The sequence below is a fragment of the Cryptomeria japonica genome, chromosome 11, assembly GCF_030272615.1.
Source record: "Cryptomeria japonica chromosome 11, Sugi_1.0, whole genome shotgun sequence".
In the NCBI taxonomy this organism is placed as follows: domain Eukaryota; kingdom Viridiplantae; phylum Streptophyta; class Pinopsida; order Cupressales; family Cupressaceae; genus Cryptomeria; species Cryptomeria japonica.
Genome location: NC_081415.1, coordinates 135,030,742 through 135,050,684, shown reverse-complemented (window position 1 = coordinate 135,050,684; position 19,943 = coordinate 135,030,742). Strand labels below are relative to the sequence as shown.

Here is a 19,943-nt window from a genome sequence, read left to right as displayed (position 1 = left end):
CCCAACTCTCAACACTATGGAATGGACGTAATCACATTTATAGCTCTCATCACATTCACATAGAATTTATCCATATTTCTTGTTTCATTGCAAACTATCCTCCTATTTCTTTCAATCCATGGACCAATCAACCATTGCTTTCTTCATTTTGAAAGATCCTCCCATTTCCTCTTAATCCACAAGTACCGACAAATCATTGTAGGAGTCATCGCATGTAGTATGTTCAGTATTTCCAATTGCGCTTTCATTTCCAGCTAGCAATGTGCTCATAAAAGAGAGAATGAAAGACACAATTCATGCCATACGATCTCAGAATGCTTCATCAAACCTCTTGTGTAAAACCACAAGATGATGAACATCTGCATCTTCCCAATGACAATTCACACATCTTGGAGGTCTTGGGAAACCTTTCTTCTTTAACGGATCTCCCATGAGGATCCTTTTGAGAATTGCCAGCTGAAGAGATAAACGCATCTTTTTCCAAGCTTTAGTTGCCCATACTTTTTTTCAAACTTCAAAATTATAAGCTTTCAGAGCCTTGTCAACTTGTGAAAGCTAACCCTTCTTAAAAATATAATCCTCTATACCAATTAAAATTCTATCATAGACTATTCAAATCTCTCTCCAAGCAACTCTGGGTTATACGGGATGTGTTGAAGCTCAAGCATAGCGGGGCTTATTTGATCACATTTGAGTCCCAAATCCTTCCATCTGTGAACATAATATTAACCATTGTTTTTTGTAATCCAGTAATCCTTAGCCTCAAGGCTCCAGGCATAAGTACCTCTAAATTAGATCTCATTTGGTTCCACTTATTGAGAAAGGAGGTGACAAAGTCAATCTCTCTCCCATCACAGATTACCCAAAAAGACACTCAATGAATTAGGAGTCTAGCTAAACTAATGTTATTCTAAATCTCAAATCCTTCTAGAAGAATTGGGGTAGTAAAGACTTTATTTTAGGGTCTTCACCTTTTAAGTATTATTTTGCTCCCATGTAAAACCTCCATACCAACTTGGTGCTCAATGTTGTATTGGCTGTTTCACAATTCCTTACGCTTGCTCCTTGCGACTAAATGGGGGAGCAAATCCTATCCCAAGCAACTAATGGAAACTTCCTCTGCTCACTCAATCCCTGGCACAAGAAGCATTAAATGATAGTGGGGAATCACTTAAAGAACAAACTTGAGGAGGGTTAGATGACCTACAAAAGAAAACCATTTTCCTTTCTAACAATTTCTCCTAATTCTCTTCACAAGGTAGAACAAAAAGCTACTCCTGACCTTACCTATGAAGAGTGAGATCACTTAAGAGGTATCAAGGAGCCGGGCTATCTCACAACTCAAGATCTGGGAAAGAAAACTTTGTTTGTTAATCCTCATATTTAGGAAGAATTTTTGAGATTTTCTTTTCATGATTAATTGATCTGAAACATTGTCATAAAAAATAATCTTTTAAATACTATTACATTCCCTGGGAGTAGGCTTAGTCACCATCACCGTGTTATCTACAATCTGCAAATGTCTTACAAATTTCATCAATGGCTGAGATTTTCAAACCTTTGCGGTTTTTTATATCCCTCTTATCTAGCAAAGTTCTACCCAAAGCCTTTGCTAAAACAATTCTCAGAAATAAACCAAATGAAACACAAAAGAAATAACTGGCAAACATGAACACAAAGATTTCTTGTGGAAAACCCTTTCAGGTAAAAAACCACAACATCAATGAGCTTTCAATAACTTAAATGGACACCAACCCAAAGGGCACCAACCTTGTGAACTATCCTTTGACAAGCAAAAACAAACAAAAACTCTACGCTAGATGCAACAAATATATTTTTATTGATTTGCAGATTTCTGGAAATAAACTGGAAATGAAAGAAACAGAACCATAAAGAAATTTGCTGTCTGAAGACATGTTCCACCTTATCACATATTCTCAAAAGCACTCACAAAACTTAGTGTCCGCGGATAGCTGTTTGTATCCCTGAAATCTTCATGAAACTTTGAGAACTCGGTGACTTCTAGAAGTCTGAAATGAGTTGCAGACTTCCTAAACCCTGAACTTCATGGCTGATTAAACTATTGCGATCCTCAATGGATGCTGGATGCTGATCCCATGCAGTTACACTAACATGCAGATCTTGGGTGGCCGTCCAAGCTGGTTATCATGGGGTTTTCGTCCAAGGGCAGGCAGAGAAAAATAATAAAAATCAGAATGATCAATAATATGATCTGCCTTAACTCTTCTCCAACCTTAAGAAGACAATCAAACCTAAAATCCACGCCCACTCTACTTCCTTTAAATTAGGCGGCTTTCTTAATTAATTCCAGTGATAATACTTTTGCTTAAAAGTATTCATCAATTATGTATTTAGCTCCCCCTCCATAAAGCATAAGGAATCTAAAGCAAATGTTTGGATAATGAATTGCAATGGCTCCATCCTCATGACTGAAAATCAGGATTCACTTAAGTGAACATGGACCCCGCCACCTTATTGAAAACAACCTCCTCTTTGTTCACTAAAATCGACTAAGTGTTGGAGGAAAACTTACACTTAGCGAGTTGTTTACTGAGCTACAGCAGTGCTAGAGAGGGGACATGAGACCTTGATAACAAAATTTTTTTTTGAGAGCACCAACTCTCCAAATAGCTTGATCAACAATGACGAAGCACCTACTCCATCAAGGAGGCACCAACCTCAAGATTTTATGACAGTCTTTCAGAGATAATATTCTCAGATTCAAAGCATCAAAAGTCTGATTTTCAATCTTTTCAATCTCCAAAGAAAAACACAGAATTGTTAATCACTGAAATTTGAAATTACGTCCCAACACATGCCAATGCATTCACATGCTCAGCACAGCACTACTGGACAGTTCCATATTGTATTAACTCAGTGATTTCTGTAATGATAAAAGCTTATATTTCACTCTGTAGCATCTCAAACAAGAGATAGCAGCAAGAGATAGCAGCACACAGAAACAGCAAACAGCATTCCTGAAGCACATTAAGATATATCTGACTTCCAAACTGCCTTTTGCTAGTCTTCTTGCAATCTGCTCAAGACTTCATACATCAAAAGGAACGCTCAGAATCAAAGATACAGCACTGGATTGCAGTCTTTAAGAGTGGAATGACTCAATCCACCTCAAAACAATTCAAAGGATACATACACGGCTACACCCTTTTAATTCAAACAACACTTTTTGAAAAAAAATTCTCCAAATCGTATCTCGCCACTTCCAGCAAAAAGGCAAAAAAATTTATTTCCATGATATGTTTGCACAGGTTATTATTTCAACACCACAACCAAAAAAGAACATTCAGTGATCAAATCTCTTCCTTTTAACACCACACAACTTGAATATTTTTCAGTGTTAATTTTAGGCAATCAGATGTTAATTTAAGCAATTAGATTATAATCAGACTGTGAATGAATAGTAACAGTAATAAAACACAAGACAAAGACACAAATACCCTGGGAAAACCTCCCTCTTGGAGGTGAAAAACCCAGCCTCAAAATGCAACATGTATTATCTCAAATGTAGGCAATTACAAGGCTATACACCTATCTCAGATCGCTGTTCAATATATCAAAGAAGACTGCAGCCCTTATCAACAGCGAATAGCAAGGAGGATTAGCAACAGATGTCTAAGATCAGATGCACACAGTAGGAGTCCTTATCAAGTTCACATGAGGATCTTTGACCACTTGAATGCAGCCCTTATCAACAGCGAATAGCAAGGAGGATCAGCAGCAGATGTGTTCACATGAGGATCTTTGACAACTTTGCCACACACAATCAACCTCGATGAGTTCGCACAATAGGCTTGTATAATTTCGCATGAGTGAAGGAGAGATCGCTGCTTGAAGAGTAGATAACCTTTTGCATGAGATGAATATATGTTATGACTTCATTTGCTTGTTAGATTTATATCTCATCTTTGGCGTCAACCCTCAAGTTGGCTTGCATTAGATAATTTATTTATTTCCATTTATTGTCACCATGTTACATGAGTTTGGGCCCAGCCCTAAGTTCCATTTATTGCCTACACGTTACATATGTTTGGGTCTAGCCCAAAGCAACAATTTAGTGTCACCACGTTACAAGTTACAATTAATTTTCTCCACGCTACATGATTGGGTCCAGCCCAAAATTCGATTTACATAATAGATAATACATGTGTATTTTAGTTGTCATTGACAACATTAAAATACAATAGATAGGTATCCGAGCTAGCTACTATATCAACACTCCCTCTTAGCTATGGAGGATATTTGCCACTTGTCATGATCCATTCATGACTTTCATCTTGCATTGCCCGCAAGAATGAATGTATAAGCTTCATAGAGCATACCTGCAATAAAACACATAAATATCATGAACTCATTTCATGATGTCCATCTTGTATTGCCCGCAGAGGATGGATCCACCTTGCATTGCCCGCAGAGGGTGGAAGAGGTCTTACACCTCAGCCTTCTCTCAAAGAAGGATATACTGTCACCTTGCATTGCCCGCAGAGCATGGAAGAGGTCTTACACCTCAGCCTTCTCCAAGAGAAGAATACAATGTCACCTTGCATTGCCCGTAGAGGGTGTAAGAGGTCTTACACCTTAGCCTTCTCCTAGAGAAGAATACAATGTCACCTTGCATTGCCTGCAGAGGGTGGAAGATGCAGTCTAAATTGCATCACTAAGATCGAGACTCCCTCTCAATCCATGCTGTGTTCTCCACGACTCCAAGCTTCTCTTTGAAGTACTCAAACTTCACTCGAGCTAGAGGCTTGGTGAGAACATCTGAAACTTGTTCAACAGTGCTGATATATTTCAGCTGGATGGCACCTCTTTGTGCCATACCACGAACATAGTGATAATGAGTTTCCACGTGTTTTGACCTGTCATGAAAAATGGGATTATTAGACATTTTTAATACAACTCTGATTATCACAATAAATAATAGTGGATTCCCAAGGTTGTCCAAACAACCCAGCAAGAAGTTTGCGAAGTCAAACTGCTTCTCTAGTTGCCACACTTGAAGCAATGTATTCAACTTGAGGACTGTTTCCTATTGACCCAAGAGATCATAGCGGAACCCAAGCTGAAACAAATTCCTGAAGTGCTTTTCCTGTAAATAACACTTCTAGCCCAATCAGAATTAGAGTAGCCTTCCAAATTGATCACTATGTTGATTGGATACTTCGGCCCATAGCCAACTATTCCACGCGAGTATCTCAGGATGTGATTGGCTGCCACCAAGTGAACATGCTTTGGCTGGTTCATGAATTGGCTAAGTGCACTCACTCCATAGCAAATATGTGGTCTAGTGTTAACTAGATACATCAAGAATTCAATCAACTGGCCATACTCTGAGGGATCTGCAAAATCAGACTTAGCTGCAGAAATACTCAACTTCTTTAAGTTAGTTTCCATAGGAGTAGACATAGATCTACAATCCATCATATCAATGACATATTTTCTTGACTAAGGATAAGATCTTTGCCATACTTCTAGTCCTAGACAATAATGCATTAGGCCTAGATCCTTCATTCCAAATCCAGTGGCTAATTCTTTTTTATATCTAATGATGAAACTATCTCCAACAGTTAGAAATAAATCATTCACACATATATATATATATATATATATAAGAAACAGAATTAGTAGTTCACTATTGAATACTTTTAAAGTGAAGATTAGAATCAGCATCATTCTTGCAAGATCCTAAACTAATCAAATACTTGACAATATTCTCATACCAAGCTCAAGAAGTTTGCTTGAGGTCGTAAAAAGTTTTTGTTTAATCTGCACACATGAGATTCTCTATCTTGATTCTCATAACCTTCTAGTTATTCAATATAGACAACATTAACAAAAAAGTCTTTATATCTAACTTCTAACCTGCAACATTAGCTATAGAGGTTCTAATATTAGTATAGCTAGCAGCAAGAGCAAATGTTTCCTTCTAACTATGAGCTACACATCTAGCTTCATATTTTCAAAAGAAAAAAACTTCCATATGGAACTCCCTCCTAATTCTTAATATAAAATTGTTGTAATCAAGTCTCATGAAGATTGCAGAATATAAGAATCAGTCAAGGAAGGCAGCCATAAATCAAAGATGAGAAGTTCCAATCTTTTCCTTACTTCACTTTTACGAAATGGACCCATAGCACAATCATTATGATCAAGGCATACCTTCAAGTGAAGAAACCGAGCTCCCTCTTAAGCTTGAAGGCATGGTAATTCAAGAAACTCTTGAAGAGAAGCATCAACATGATTAAATATCCCAATAGAATGAATTAACATGTAAAGTAACTTATCTAGACTTCCACCATTGACAATATATGCCAAGATTGCTCAAAAGGATATTGCCAGTCTATGATCAACTTCAACCATAGTGTAAACGTACACAACACTCTAAAATTGTTTCCATAGTTGAATAATAGAGAGTCAGCTATATCAAAAAACTAAGGAAGTGTATGACTTCAGAAAACATTTTACAAAATCCATAAGCAAGGTATATAAGCCAAATTGTCTTTCCAGCCAATGCGTAAAATCAGATATGAGTATCAACCACTCAAAAGGATACACATTGTAGTTGAGCACAACCGTATGATCAAAAGGCAACTTCAATAAGTTAGACACCTCATTCATCTTCGGTTTCATCATCAAGATAATACTTACTTCAAGGAATGTAATAGGTAGTATGCTTAAATTGAAGAGATAATGTCACAATGAATATTATGTGAGGATGATGAAAGCCATGACAGAAAATGCATTAGAGCTAAAGGCAATTCTCTACACAAGAGGAGCAGAGCAAGGTTATAATAACAACATAAAAAAGGACATGAGAGCCTATTATGAAGAGTTGAAGAGAACCAAGTGTTACACAGTCACGACCCTACATGACAACCTTATCCAACCATAAAACAGAACAGAAAATGCAGTCCATATGATGTTAAGAGATTTGATGCAAATCAAGAGACGCACCATAAGAGTATATAATTCCAGAGCTGCAAGACTATTGAGCATTTCAAGACTTAGATAGAATACACTGCATCAGAACTATGTAGCAAGTATCATAAAGGATCAGATCATAATATGAAGATAGTAAGGTCAAAATTGGGCATAGATATTAAGTAGGATGTCTATCACACCAATGACTAAGGTTCTATGATTCTGAATCTCCTATAAATTTATTCATCTTCCTATTTGTGCTTGCTGTTATATCCATCATAATACTCCTAGATTTATATCTGAATACACATGCTGAAGTCTTAAGTGCCAAGGATGTATTTAGATCAATTCATCAATTCGGATCATTACATATTCATAGCAAACCACATCAAATAGGTTGAGAGATAAACATACTTAAAAATAGAGAGTAGGGCGTAACCAACTTCAATAATTCAAACTGGATTAGAACAAATTCTTAACACAAGAACAAGGCTCAAACTAGGGTGATTGTTCCAAACCTTAGGAAGAAAGTTAGGCAATACTAAGATTTGAAAACAAGTGCACAAACCGACATATGAAAACATCCTCAGATGAAGTAGTTTACAAGCAAGAGAACCTTGTGCACTAGATAAGACACTAATAACAATAAGGTAATCAGATACAAATCTCCAACCAAGTGGGACCCTACAATTGAGAATAGAGGAATGAGATCACCTGAAATCTTATTCTTGCTATCGTCCCATCAATGCCTTCAATTTGTCAAGCAGACATTGCTGTTGAACTTTCTGATTCACGGTAGACTTCTTGAATTGCTTTAGCTTATCCAGATCCAAAGGCTTAGTCAGATCCTTATCTTTCACAAACTGTAACGGACCTTCCATGATGTAAAATTTAGGGCACCTTCAAGTCCGTCCTCTACTTTCAGACATGTAACCATCTTGCAAAACTAACAACAAACTGAAAGTGAAGGACAACTAATAATCTGATTATTTAGAATGAACCTAAAGCTCTGATACCATGTTAATTTTAGGCAATCAGATGTTAATTTAAGCAATTAGATTATAATCAGACCGTGAATGAATAGTAACAGTAATAATTAATTTAAGCAATTAGATTATAATCAGACTGTGAATGAATAGTAACAGTAATAAAACACAAGACAAAAGACACAAATACCCTGGGAAAACCTCCCTCTTGGAGGTGAAAAACCCAGCCTCAAAATACAACATGTATTATCTCAAATGCAGGCAATTACAAGGCTATACACTTATCTCAGATTGCTGTTCAATATATCAAAGAAGACTGCAGCCCTTGTCGACAGCGAATAGCAAGGAGGATCAGCAGCAGATGTCTAAGATCAGATGCGCACAGTAGGAGTCCTTATCAAGTTCACATGAGGATCTTTGACCACTTGAATGCAGCCTTTATCAACAGCGAATAGCGAGGATCAGCAGCAGATGTGTTCACATGAGGATCTTTGACAACTTCACCACACACAATCAACCTTGATGAGTTCGCACAATAGGCTTGTATAATTTCGCATGAGTGAAGGAGAGATCGCTGCTTGAAGAGTAGATAACCTTTTGCATGAGATGAATATATGTCATGACTTCATTTGCTTGTTAGATTTATATCCCATCTTTGGCGTCAACCCTCAAGTCGGCTTGCATTAGATAATTTATTTATTTCCATTTATTGTCACCACATTACATGAGTTTGGGCCCAGCCCTAAGTTATATTTATTGCCTACACGTTACATATGTTTGGGTCCAGCCCAAAGCAACAATTTAGTGTCACCATGTGACAAGCTACAATTAATTTTCTCCATGCTACATGATTGGGTCCAGCCCAAAATTTGATTTACATAATAGATAATACATGTGTATTTTAATTGTCATTGACAACATTAAAATACATTAGATAGGTATCCGAGCTAGCTACTATTTCAGCATTCAGTTCGTATTTCTTTGTAAGAGGAAAATGTCTTCAACTGCACTCCGACACCCACGACAGCATCCCGTAATAGTCAATAATGACTCTCTGTTATTAAACTTTGAGGAGTCGCTGCAGTAATACCACGCCATCATTGACCACAAACTCCATGATATTACTAATAAAGACACGCTGCATACTCAGCAGCCACAAATTCAAAAACAAATCTGCCGAAAACTTCAGATTGGTCCCGAAAGAAAATAAAAGCCATCCATGCACCATCCATATTACTTTGCACGACCTCCTAATCATTTAAAAAAAATATTCGCCTAACTTGATAAAAACCTGCGCTAAAAAATTGGCACCTTACGTTACAAAGGATATAATAATTGTGAAGTAAAAAGCCACGATTCCCTTTATCAGCCAAAAGGAAGGTCAGCGGTGGAGTTATGCAGCTGTTAGCTAAAAATAGGATACACAAAAAAAATTCTCCAAGAAAAGCCTCCGCACCAAAATCTGAAGCCATACAGAAAATAAAATACGATTCCACTAAAAAATTGATTCTTTTGACTATTCAAAGCTGACATGGCATGCAGCGGCTGACAAAAGTGACAAGTAGGCACTCACACAGCCTGCTCAACCAACACTCAAGCATACAAACACCTCAAGCAGGTAACCAAGCAGCTCAAGCTGCTCAACCAGGCATACAGGGAGCTCAACCAAAAATCACAAACAGCAACTTAGCACACTCAACAAGCCTTTGACATCAATGACAAATATTCCGAAAGGGGGGAAATTAGATCCCCTTGCATCATGCCCTGCAAGGTTTTAGAGGAATCCTTAGGGCTTCCATTGATGAGAAACAAAATTGGAGTAGAATAGCTATAATTAACCCACTCTCTCCAAGGCTTAGAGAAACCAAATTTCTAAAGAATCATACCCATGAAATTCCATCTCACCTAATTACAGGCCTTGGAGATGCCAAATTTTAAAGCAACCCTTTCATTCCTCTTGCTGAGAGAGAATGAATAATCTAATAAGTTATAGTGATACAATATGGAAGTTGACAACCTCTGAAAAAGTTACCTTGCTCCTATGCAATGATCTTGAGGGGGTCTCTTTCAACCTGTTAACCATTACCTTATAGATAACTTTATAAACTGTATTAGACAGGAATATTGGCCAAAAGTCTTAAAAATTATGGGCACAAACAAAACATGTTAGAGATAAATAAATAGGTTGTTTAAATTTGTAAGTTGTATGTTATAGGAAATTGTAACAGACTGCCCTATTTGCCAATTTCCCTTAACAATCTAGCTGAAGGTATTTTGTCAAACAATTGGTTGTCTATTGATCAAGGTCTGATTTTTGTTTAGCTGAAACCTGGTGTGTTGTAATTGTTTGTTTTTGTTTAAAATGTTCACATTCAAGGGTTACATGACAATCATAATACTTCCATTCAACATTCAAACTGATAACTTTAATTTGAAACTTAACCTCTGTTATACTTTCCAGAATTACTGTCACTCGTTCATTACAAATCAAACTTCAAAGAGTTCACAATATTTTTGAAATCTAATACCAAGATATAATTTCGAACATATGGAACCTGGATCTTAAAAACTCTGCAACCATAATAGTACACTGTGATGCCATCCAGTCAGCAGCTGCAATCACTTAATCACGCCCAGCCAAGGTTCTACGCCCAGTTTCAATAGCCAACGCCCAGTCTTAAGTTCTACGCCCAGCTGCAGATGTATCGCTCAGCCAAAGTTCTACGCCTAGCTTCAGCAGTAATCGCTCAGTCAAGAGTGCTACGGCAGCTGCAAGGGTGACGCCCAGCCAATGATGGAGACCGTGTCCAACATATACTCCTTTCCACGCCCAACAGACACAAAGGTTTTGTAAGAGTAACTGAATGTACTTAACGTCTGGCCTGAATACTGTAAAAACGTAGTTTCCCTGTATATCACCTTTCTCTATGCCCAGCTGGTCCAGATTTAATCGTCCAGCAGTAAGTCAATCACGCCCAACAAGATAACTTGAATACTGTTCACAGAATGATGGGTTCGAGCTGTCTTAACTTTCTACCAACTTATCAAACTTGATATTTCATCTTATGTCCACACTGTCCCTGTACGTATTCACTAAATATACAGAATTCATTGCTGTTCAATACCACACTTGCTGTGGAATACTCTGTGGTCTCCTGAATCAAGAATAACCTTCGACTGAAACCTCCAAAGAAATTCACATAACTCAGTACTAAGTTACAGCTTCTTACCACTTTTCAGTGAGCCCTGTAATGTCTTTAAACCAATCTGAAAAGTTCAAATTCTACCATTAATGATCAATTTATCTTTAAAGACTTCCAAACCTGGTCTTTCACAGGCAAGAGAAATGTTACACCTGAGGAATTTCATCCCCAAATGCCAAGATGACTTTCCAGATTTTCTCCAGAAATTAGCTTCACAATTTCCAAAACACAATTCCCAAGATGTCTGAATCCTCATTAAATGCTCATATTTATTACTTCTTTTTGGCACACATCCCAAGGCACTATCAATGTGGGATAAATGAAAAGTAGAATAAAATATTATTATCCTCTTATGTCTCCACAAGGAAGGGGTACTTTTAATATTTCTTTTTTCACATTAGCTTCAGCATTAAATAACCCCTTAAGTTAAATAATTAAATTTAACTTTAGAAACTTTTGCCTGAATAATTAATTCCCCCATTTAAAAAGCATTCCAGGTGAATAAATAAATGCACCAAAATGAAGTCAACTAAATTTGCTCCAAAAATTCACCCAACACTGTGCCCAAACAGACTTACTATAAATAGTAAGTTCCTGGAAACCCTGTCAAATCAACTCCGTTTGGCCCGAAACTGAATTTTCCTAGGCCAAAACCATCACAGATCCCTGCAAAGTCCTGGTTAGCCCTCGGGACCATGACAAAAAGGGCTAACGACAAATCACCAGATAATTGCTAAAAAGGGGACATTACAAAAGTGCTTTAAAATCAGACACGAAAAATCACATTCACTTCTGTATCCATGTTTGTTGGAAATTCTCTTTTCCAGATTGCATCTTAGAATTGTCTGTTATTTTTCTTTTTGTATAGCACTGTTTGCTGTTTCATATGAACTGTTAACGTTTTACCTTTTAATAAATTTGTTGAATGATCTGGAAATTTATAGCCTTTGCTTTGTACTAAATAACTTGGTTGACATGTAGATGCTGCTCGTTTGCCACATTTCCATACATGTGTTGGCTCAAATGAGGAGAGGTTGACACCAAAGTGGTATAAAGAACATGGTATCTACTCTTAACAGTAATATTTATATTTAAGTACAAAGAATTATTAAATATTTCACTCTAAGCTGCATTCTTTTTTCTGTACCAGTGATAGGTTATTTTTGGGGAGAATTATAAAAATTGGCATTGTAAATTTGTTCACATCTTATCTACTTACAAGCTATGTATGTATCGGTGACATCAGGGTTTTTGGTTTTTTCTGTAATTGCATGAAGATTCAATTTCCTATCATGTTTTAAATGTGGGTTTCAACAAATTTTTCTTAAGTATCCAAGTTTAGGTTACATTTTCTACTTTCACTCAAGGCACCATTTTTGGAAATTTTCCTATATTCTCACTTTTTTCACCATTAATTTCCTTATTCGGGTCTCCTCATCAGAGCACGCTGCGCTTTGTGTATGGAGACCTTAATTTTTGAAGTCTGAAATTTTCTGGTAGCTAAACCTTGATATTAGGCTGGCTCTCTTGTTTTTTAATATATTGAGTAAAAATTACAAATATGGCTCACTTGAGGATCATTTATGCAAAGTCGACTGGACAAAAACTCAAAAATTCTCAAGTATCAAGCCCCAATCAAACCAGCTATGTCAAGGTCATCAAAGTATGAGACCTAGTCCTCAGAGCAGTATCAAAATACAATGCATTTCGGACCACATACATCATACCAGATCAATGTAGACTGCTCCAAAGATCCAAAAAATATGGTCCATATATCATAGAAAACTCGATATAAAAAACCAACAGCTAATCAATCTTTTTGTTTTTAATCTCAGAAGTGATTTTCTTTTCCAGCAACTCCAGTGTCACTGTTAGCTGATCCTTCTGTTGAATGGTTGTGTGTTCCACACATCTGCAGCCACTGGTCTGGGTACTGCCTAAAAGAGACTAGGATATGAAGAACTGAATTCATGTTGACCCTCAGAGGAAGAACCAGCTGGAATAACAATAGGAGAAGCTCCTACTTAGGTAAAACTGGTAGGAATACTCATCTCATCTGTGTGAACATCTTGTAGGTGCTATGCATCCAGGCCATGGTTTACATTTTGAACATCTACAACCCAGCTTTGCATGATATCCTTTTCATTGTTATGCTCAGAAAGAGAAGGAACAGGATCACATTAGTGACAATTTTTTTTAATGTCAATCACATCCTCTTCAACCTGTAGGCTAGCCTATAACAAATCCATAGAAAGTGTTGACTTCTCAGAAGAAGCCAATGAGCCCTCTTTCTGTCATCTTGAAGCAAATCCTTACTTCTAGCAATCCATTTGTACCGAATATTTTTAGAAGACATTACATGTCTAGATATAAACTTATTTTTAACAGTACATGAAAAAGAATCAAACAGAATGGCGAACAGACTGATATACCTTTTTACATGAAACCTAATCCAAGGCAATGGAAAGACATTCTCGACCAATAGAGCAAAGGGGCAGTTGAAAAATAGGTGCTTGACAGACTCAAGATTTCCACAGACAGAACATTGATTAGCAACAAGAAGGAAAGCAGACAGAGCCAACAGCTAACTTATTATGTAAGAACAACCATCTGCAAAAGATTTTTTTAAGGATTAATGTGTACAATCAATTACATTTGAATGTTTTAGACCACACATTAGGGTGTCAGTCCCAAGTATTGTTAAGTTTATTGGAAACTACCTCGTGTATGAGAGCAGGCAATAAACATATTTGGAACTGGCCTTAATCAAATTGGTACCACCTTTCCATCTAATTTTATCAAACCATTTCTATCTATCATGCTGCAAGTCGTGGAGGACCATCTCCAAAAGTGCTAAGCAACACAGAATATGTTCCTTTAGCATTTTTTGAGATTATCTCAAGGGATAGCTCATAGAGCTCCCGTAATCTGGTCAAAACATTGAACTCCTTTAAGATGCCAAATTTTGGCTGAACAACCACTTGTAAGAGCCAAAGACTTGTCACTATACTGTAGATTCCACCAAATAGATTTATAGGGAAAAAACAAGTTTCCACTATCCAAGCAATCAGCAGGACTGAGTGTATAGGCCCTAGCCAACTCTAAAGCTTTCAATGCAGATAGAAAAATAGGTGACCTTTTTCACCGAACCTTGAAAGATCCAAACAGAATGTCAGTCATGGAGATCGTTCCTATCAGGTTTACCCTTGGGAGTACTTGTGTATATTATATCTTATCAGAACTTTCCAAAATTCATTGCTTGTCAATGCCCTGACAATCTACTTAACAGAAAAGCTATATCATGCAGGAAAAGATTTCTCATGTCCATACCATCAATTTCTCTGGAGAGACAACAAATTTCCCATGAAACAACTTGCCTCTCTTAACTCCTCTTCATCAGACCACAAGAAATCCTGGATAATTTTATTCATTAGGTTTAGATGGGATGAATGGGAATAATAGATAGTGTAGGAAGAAAATATCTTCTGATGTACTTGAACTCTCATAGCCAATGAAAGCAAATGTAATTTTATTTAGTTGCATTTTTAGAAATTTTATCCATGACCCATTGCCACATCTCTTTAAAGGACTCTTTAAAGGAAGGAGACAGTGCAAATAGAATACCTAGCTATCTGATCATTTCGAATTGTTCTTCCATTCCCATGACCAATCTTTGATCCAATTAGAAGATTCCATCCCACCAAGCACTATAAACATGTGTAAAGTCAATTTGGGCCTTGAGGCTAGATGATAGTTATTTAGTCTATTCTTCATATTAATAAATTTATCAAATTTAATTTAGGAATCAAGGCTCTATTATCTGCAAATTGGATTTCCAGTAATTTGCTCTGATAAAGGAGAACAAAACCTTAGCAAGAGGCCCCAAGGAACAATCTTTGAGAAGGTATTTTATAGACTCAACAACAATGACAAATAAGATAGGAGCTAATGGGCACCCTTGCCTACTAGAACGTTGCAAATCAAAAACATCAGTAAAAACCCCATTATTGCTTATATGAGTTCAAACATTCTTAAATAAAACATCCACTAACTGGCAAAATCTTTCACCAATTACCAGAGCTGTCATGAATAACAAAATAAAAGGCCATTCAATTCTATCATAGTTTTTTCAAAATCCAACTAAGTCATTCATATAAAGGCTTTGGCCTGCTGCATACCATTATAACTTGCAATCAAACTATTCAGGATGTATCTCCTCTTTACAAAACAGTTTGAGAGGAAGAAATAATTTGAGGGAGCACATTTTGCAGTCTAGAAGCAAGGATCTTGGCAAATATTTTGTATGACATACTAAGGAATGTTATTGGTCTCTATTTCCTATGTTTTGCTGAGTTTCCGGGATGGGGGGATGCATTTCAAACAACGACAAATAAGATAGGAGCTAATGGGCATCCTTGCCTAATACAACGTTGCAAATCAAAAACATCAGTAAAAACCCCATTATCGCTTATATGAGTTCAAACATTCTTAAATAAAACATCCTCTAACTGGCAAAATATTTCACCAAACACCAGAGCTCTTATGAATAACAAAATAAAAGGCCATTCAATTCTATCACAGTTTTTTCAAAATCCAACTAAGTCATGCATATAAAGGCTTTGGCCTGCTGCATACCATTATAACTTGCAATCAAAGTTTTCAGGATGTGTCTCCTCTTTACACAACAGTTTGAGAGGAAGATATAATTTGAGGGAGCACATTTTGTAGTCTAGAAGTAAGGATCTTGGCAAATATTTTGTATGACATACTAAGGAATGTTACTGGTCTCTATTTCCTATGTTTTGCCGAGTTTCTGGGACGGGGGGATGCATTTCAGGGATGGGATTTTTTTAGGCCATTTTTGGGGATATATATATATATATCATAACCTACGTTACCCCAAGTTTCCGGGACGGGGGGACGAGTTTTCGGGACGGCAAATTTTTTTGCCAAATTTGGGGACGGGGGGGGACGGCAAAGGGGACGGCTGTATAAAATATAGGGAAAATTTAAAATATATAGGAAAATTCTAAATGTTCATATGAAAACATGGATAAAGCATGCATCTATACATTATATTCATATGAAAACATGGATATAGCATGTGTATGATACTATGAAAACATTTTAGAATGCAAACATCGAACATACAACATTATCAATAGACTCAATACTCAATATGCACTCATAATTCAGAATTTCAATTCATTCACATTGTCAATATGCATATCATAATAGATATTAAAGAAATAAAATACATAATGGAGCCTAATCAGACTCGGAGGTTAAATTTTCACTACTTCCATCAGCGCAGTTCCCCCCTATATTTTTTGACGGGGGTTTGGGGGCAGCGCCCCCAACTTGGGGTCAAGGGGCATTGCCCCTTGCGGGGTCAAGGGGCAGCGCCCCTTGCGCGCTCCCTGTCGCGATACAGGGCGGGGTCGAGGGGCAGCGCCCCGCGAGGCCAAAAATACTTTTATTATTTTATATAGGCATCGGGTGTTATTTTTCTATTGGCAAAAAACCCTTCATGAGATATTTCACTCCCTCAATTATGCAAAAAACATCATTAAAAAAAATTTGAAAATACGACTTTTTTTATTTTAATATTTTTCCCTAGCCCTAGATGTGGGGGACGTCTGGCCGTCCTCGGGACGGCTGGGACGTCCCCAATCCGTCCCCAGCCGTCCCCGGGACGTACGGACGTCCCCCACAGCTAGGGAAGCCGTCCCCCCGTTTCGGGGACGTCCCCTCAAAATTTTGACAATTTGGGGACGGGGGGGGGGACGTCCCCTGGCCTTCCCCAAGTCCCCGAAACGTCCCCGGGACTGGGACGGGGGTTTTCAGGTAGGGGACGCGTCCCCGGGTTTCGTAGATCATAACTGATAACATTGATAAAATTGCAACTGTAATCATATTGACATATACATCATAGAATTAAAAGTAAAACACAACAATAGAGTTCACATGAGAGTTGAACAAATTAATAATTTAATAGTAATACTTAACTGCTTCCATAATTCATGTCAATGTGCATATGAAAAATAATAGTATTGCATGCACCAAAATGCCCAAAGGCTACAAGTTTGCACTACAAATGTCAAAAACTGTAGAACGTAATGATGAAAAGCAAAGTTTGATGACTCAGACTCGATCCAGCAGCCCAAAATTTTGAGGGGCATCAATGAAAAGATGTACAAGTTGTTAGATGAGAGAAGAACCTAATGATAGAGTGGGTGTGGGGGTCGTTCCCCTTCAGGTTGGAAGTGGGGGTTCGGGAGCTATCCCCCCAATTTTTTTATTTGGGATGATTGAAGAGATGAAGCATAAATGGAAAAAAGGGGACGGCTGGCTGTCCCTCAGATGTTCGGGTATGTCTCAGATGTCCCCAATGTGTCTTGGGGATGGCCAGCTGTCCCCTTGGCATTTCCGAGACATCCCCTCCAATTGGGGACATCCCCTAAAAAAAGAGACTTTTTGGGGATGCCTTGAAAGCTCCCCCAAGGCTTCCCCCATCCTTGGAACGTCCCTGGGACGGGGACAGGGGCCAAAAATGCAGGGGACGCGTTCCTGTGTATCATTGTGACTATTTCTTAATCCTTCTTTAGGGAACAGTTTGATAATACCAGTATTAATGTTTGTACCTAAAGAATTAGCAGAACTTTCATCAATAAAAAGATCAAAGACTACCAAAGAGATCCATTCCTTTTGACGTTATAAAACTCCTTAGAGAACCAATCGTTGAACTACATTGGATCCCCTTCTTTAGGGAGCAATTTGATAACACCAGTATTAATGTTTTTACCTAAAGAACTGTTGTGACCATTTCACACATCGCCCCATTAGGATGGGGACCCCCTCTTTTTTTTCTTAGGTTTTGCTTTTCCCTTAGCTGGGTTTTCTCTTTGCTTGCTAAGTTTTGAGTGAGTGAGTGGTCGCCTGGGTTGGGTTGATTAGGGTTTCCTTCAAAGCTGGGTGCAGTTTGAATTTGGGAAGTCAGATATTGTCTACCTTGAACCCTAAGGTTGTCGCAAGGGGTGTTTTACCTTTCAGAGGAACAAGGATGGATAGAATGAGTGAAGAAGTGGTAGGTCTCAAGTCAGGGTAGGTCTGGATTGATGGTTTTCTTGTCAGAGTCTTGTTTTCCTCCTGGTCAAAGCCTATTAAACAGAGTCAGTGGCCAAGGGGAGACTCCGGATTGGAATGCATTTTTGCCTTAGGAAGAAGGTTTGAAGCGATAAAATGATGGAAGTTAGCCTAAAATAGGAATTTCGCTCCTGACCCTTCCAAAGGATCCAAAGCGAAATTCCACAAAGGACCTAAATTCTTCACCTAAATCATTGAATGGTTGAGCAAATTTGCAAGGATATAGAAGGAAATGGATCTAGGATCAAGTCTAAGACAAAGTCAAGTCAGTTTGGAGGTGAATTGAGCCTAAAATAGGAATTTCGCTCTTGACCCTTCCAAAGGGTCCAGAGCGAATTCCTCTACAAGACACTCCACCTTGACCCAAACTATGAGCTAACCCATTCCTAGGCTTGAATGAAGGTAAAAAACACTTGTTTGAATGATGAAATGTGAAAAAATGAAGTCAGGATCATAGCCTAAGGTGAATTTCGCTCCTGACCCTTCCAAAGGATCCAGAGCGAAATTCATATAAATCCTTTTTTTCTTCACAAAATCTCCAAATGGATGCCAAGGTGAGCTTGTTAGAGATCAAAGGAGGCCGAACAAGTTATGTCCAAGCCAAGGAAAGGAGAAGGGAATCAAGAAATGAGCATAAAATGAGAATTTCGCTCTTGACCCTTCCAAAGGGTCCAGAGTGAAATTCATATTTCCTCTATTTTGCTCTTTAGCATGACCAAATTTGTAACTTCTAAGACATGGTTTGGAGGCCTTGGACATGTATTTGCCTTGGAGAAGAGTTTTTAGACTTTGAGATGATGAAAGCTAGCCTAGAAAGAGAATTTCGCTCCTGACCCTTCCAAAGGGTCCAAAGTGAAATCCTCCATTTAGCCTTCTCTTGGCCTTAAAAACCTAGTTTGACCTTGCCTAGACCCAGTTGGATGGAGGATTGTCTTGATCACGATGAGAGGATGTTGAACTGATCAAGTCTGGAGGAGAATGAGATGAAAGGAAGTAAGAAACTAGCCAAGAGTGAGGATTTCGCTCCTGACCCTTCCAAAGGGTCCAGAGCGAAAATCCTTGAAGACCTCAATTTCTTCCTTGTCTAAGCCAATTTCCTAGTTTATAAGGCATTTATGGAAGTGTTTGAATGTTCTAGCCTTAGGGAAGTGAGTAAAGGTTGAAAAGACAAAGGATTCTAGCCTAGAAGGTGAATTTTGCTCCTGACCCTTCCAAAAGGTCCTGAGTGAAAATCTACCGAGAATTCATTTCCTTCTTTGTTTGGCCAAATTTTGATTTGCAAGGCATGTTGAAAGGAGGAATGGACATATTTGTTGCCTTTGGAAATGTTTGAAAGCAGTGGAAAGTGAGGATTTTGACCAAGAATGGAAATTTCGCTCGACCCTTCCAAAGGGTCTAGAGCGAAATTCTTTACAAACCTCCTCTTTATACCTTGCTTGAGCTTAAAACCTTGTTCCTTGGATGAGAAATGATGAAATTTATCTTGTAAGGAAGAATGAGATTGAAAAGATGAAGGATCAAGTCAAGAATGAAAAATTCGCTCTTGATCCTTCCAAAGGGTCCAGGGCAAAATTTCACCAAAACCACCTTTTTTTCCAATTTTAGGCCAAGGCAATTGCAGACTAAAGTGAATTGAGATGCGAGAAGT

At 37.9% G+C, this 19,943-nt stretch overlaps 1 protein-coding gene across 1 annotated transcript in view; it reads left to right on the top strand.

Moving 5' to 3' along the window:
* Positions 1–19,943, top strand: part of LOC131032646 (monodehydroascorbate reductase 2, peroxisomal) — a 51,446-nt gene that overhangs the window by 17,971 nt on the left and 13,532 nt on the right. The window contains exon 3 of the mRNA XM_057963671.2: positions 12,131–12,211. Coding sequence (XP_057819654.1) covers positions 12,131–12,211 — 81 coding nt within the window. The remainder of the gene's footprint in view (positions 1–12,130; positions 12,212–19,943) is intronic.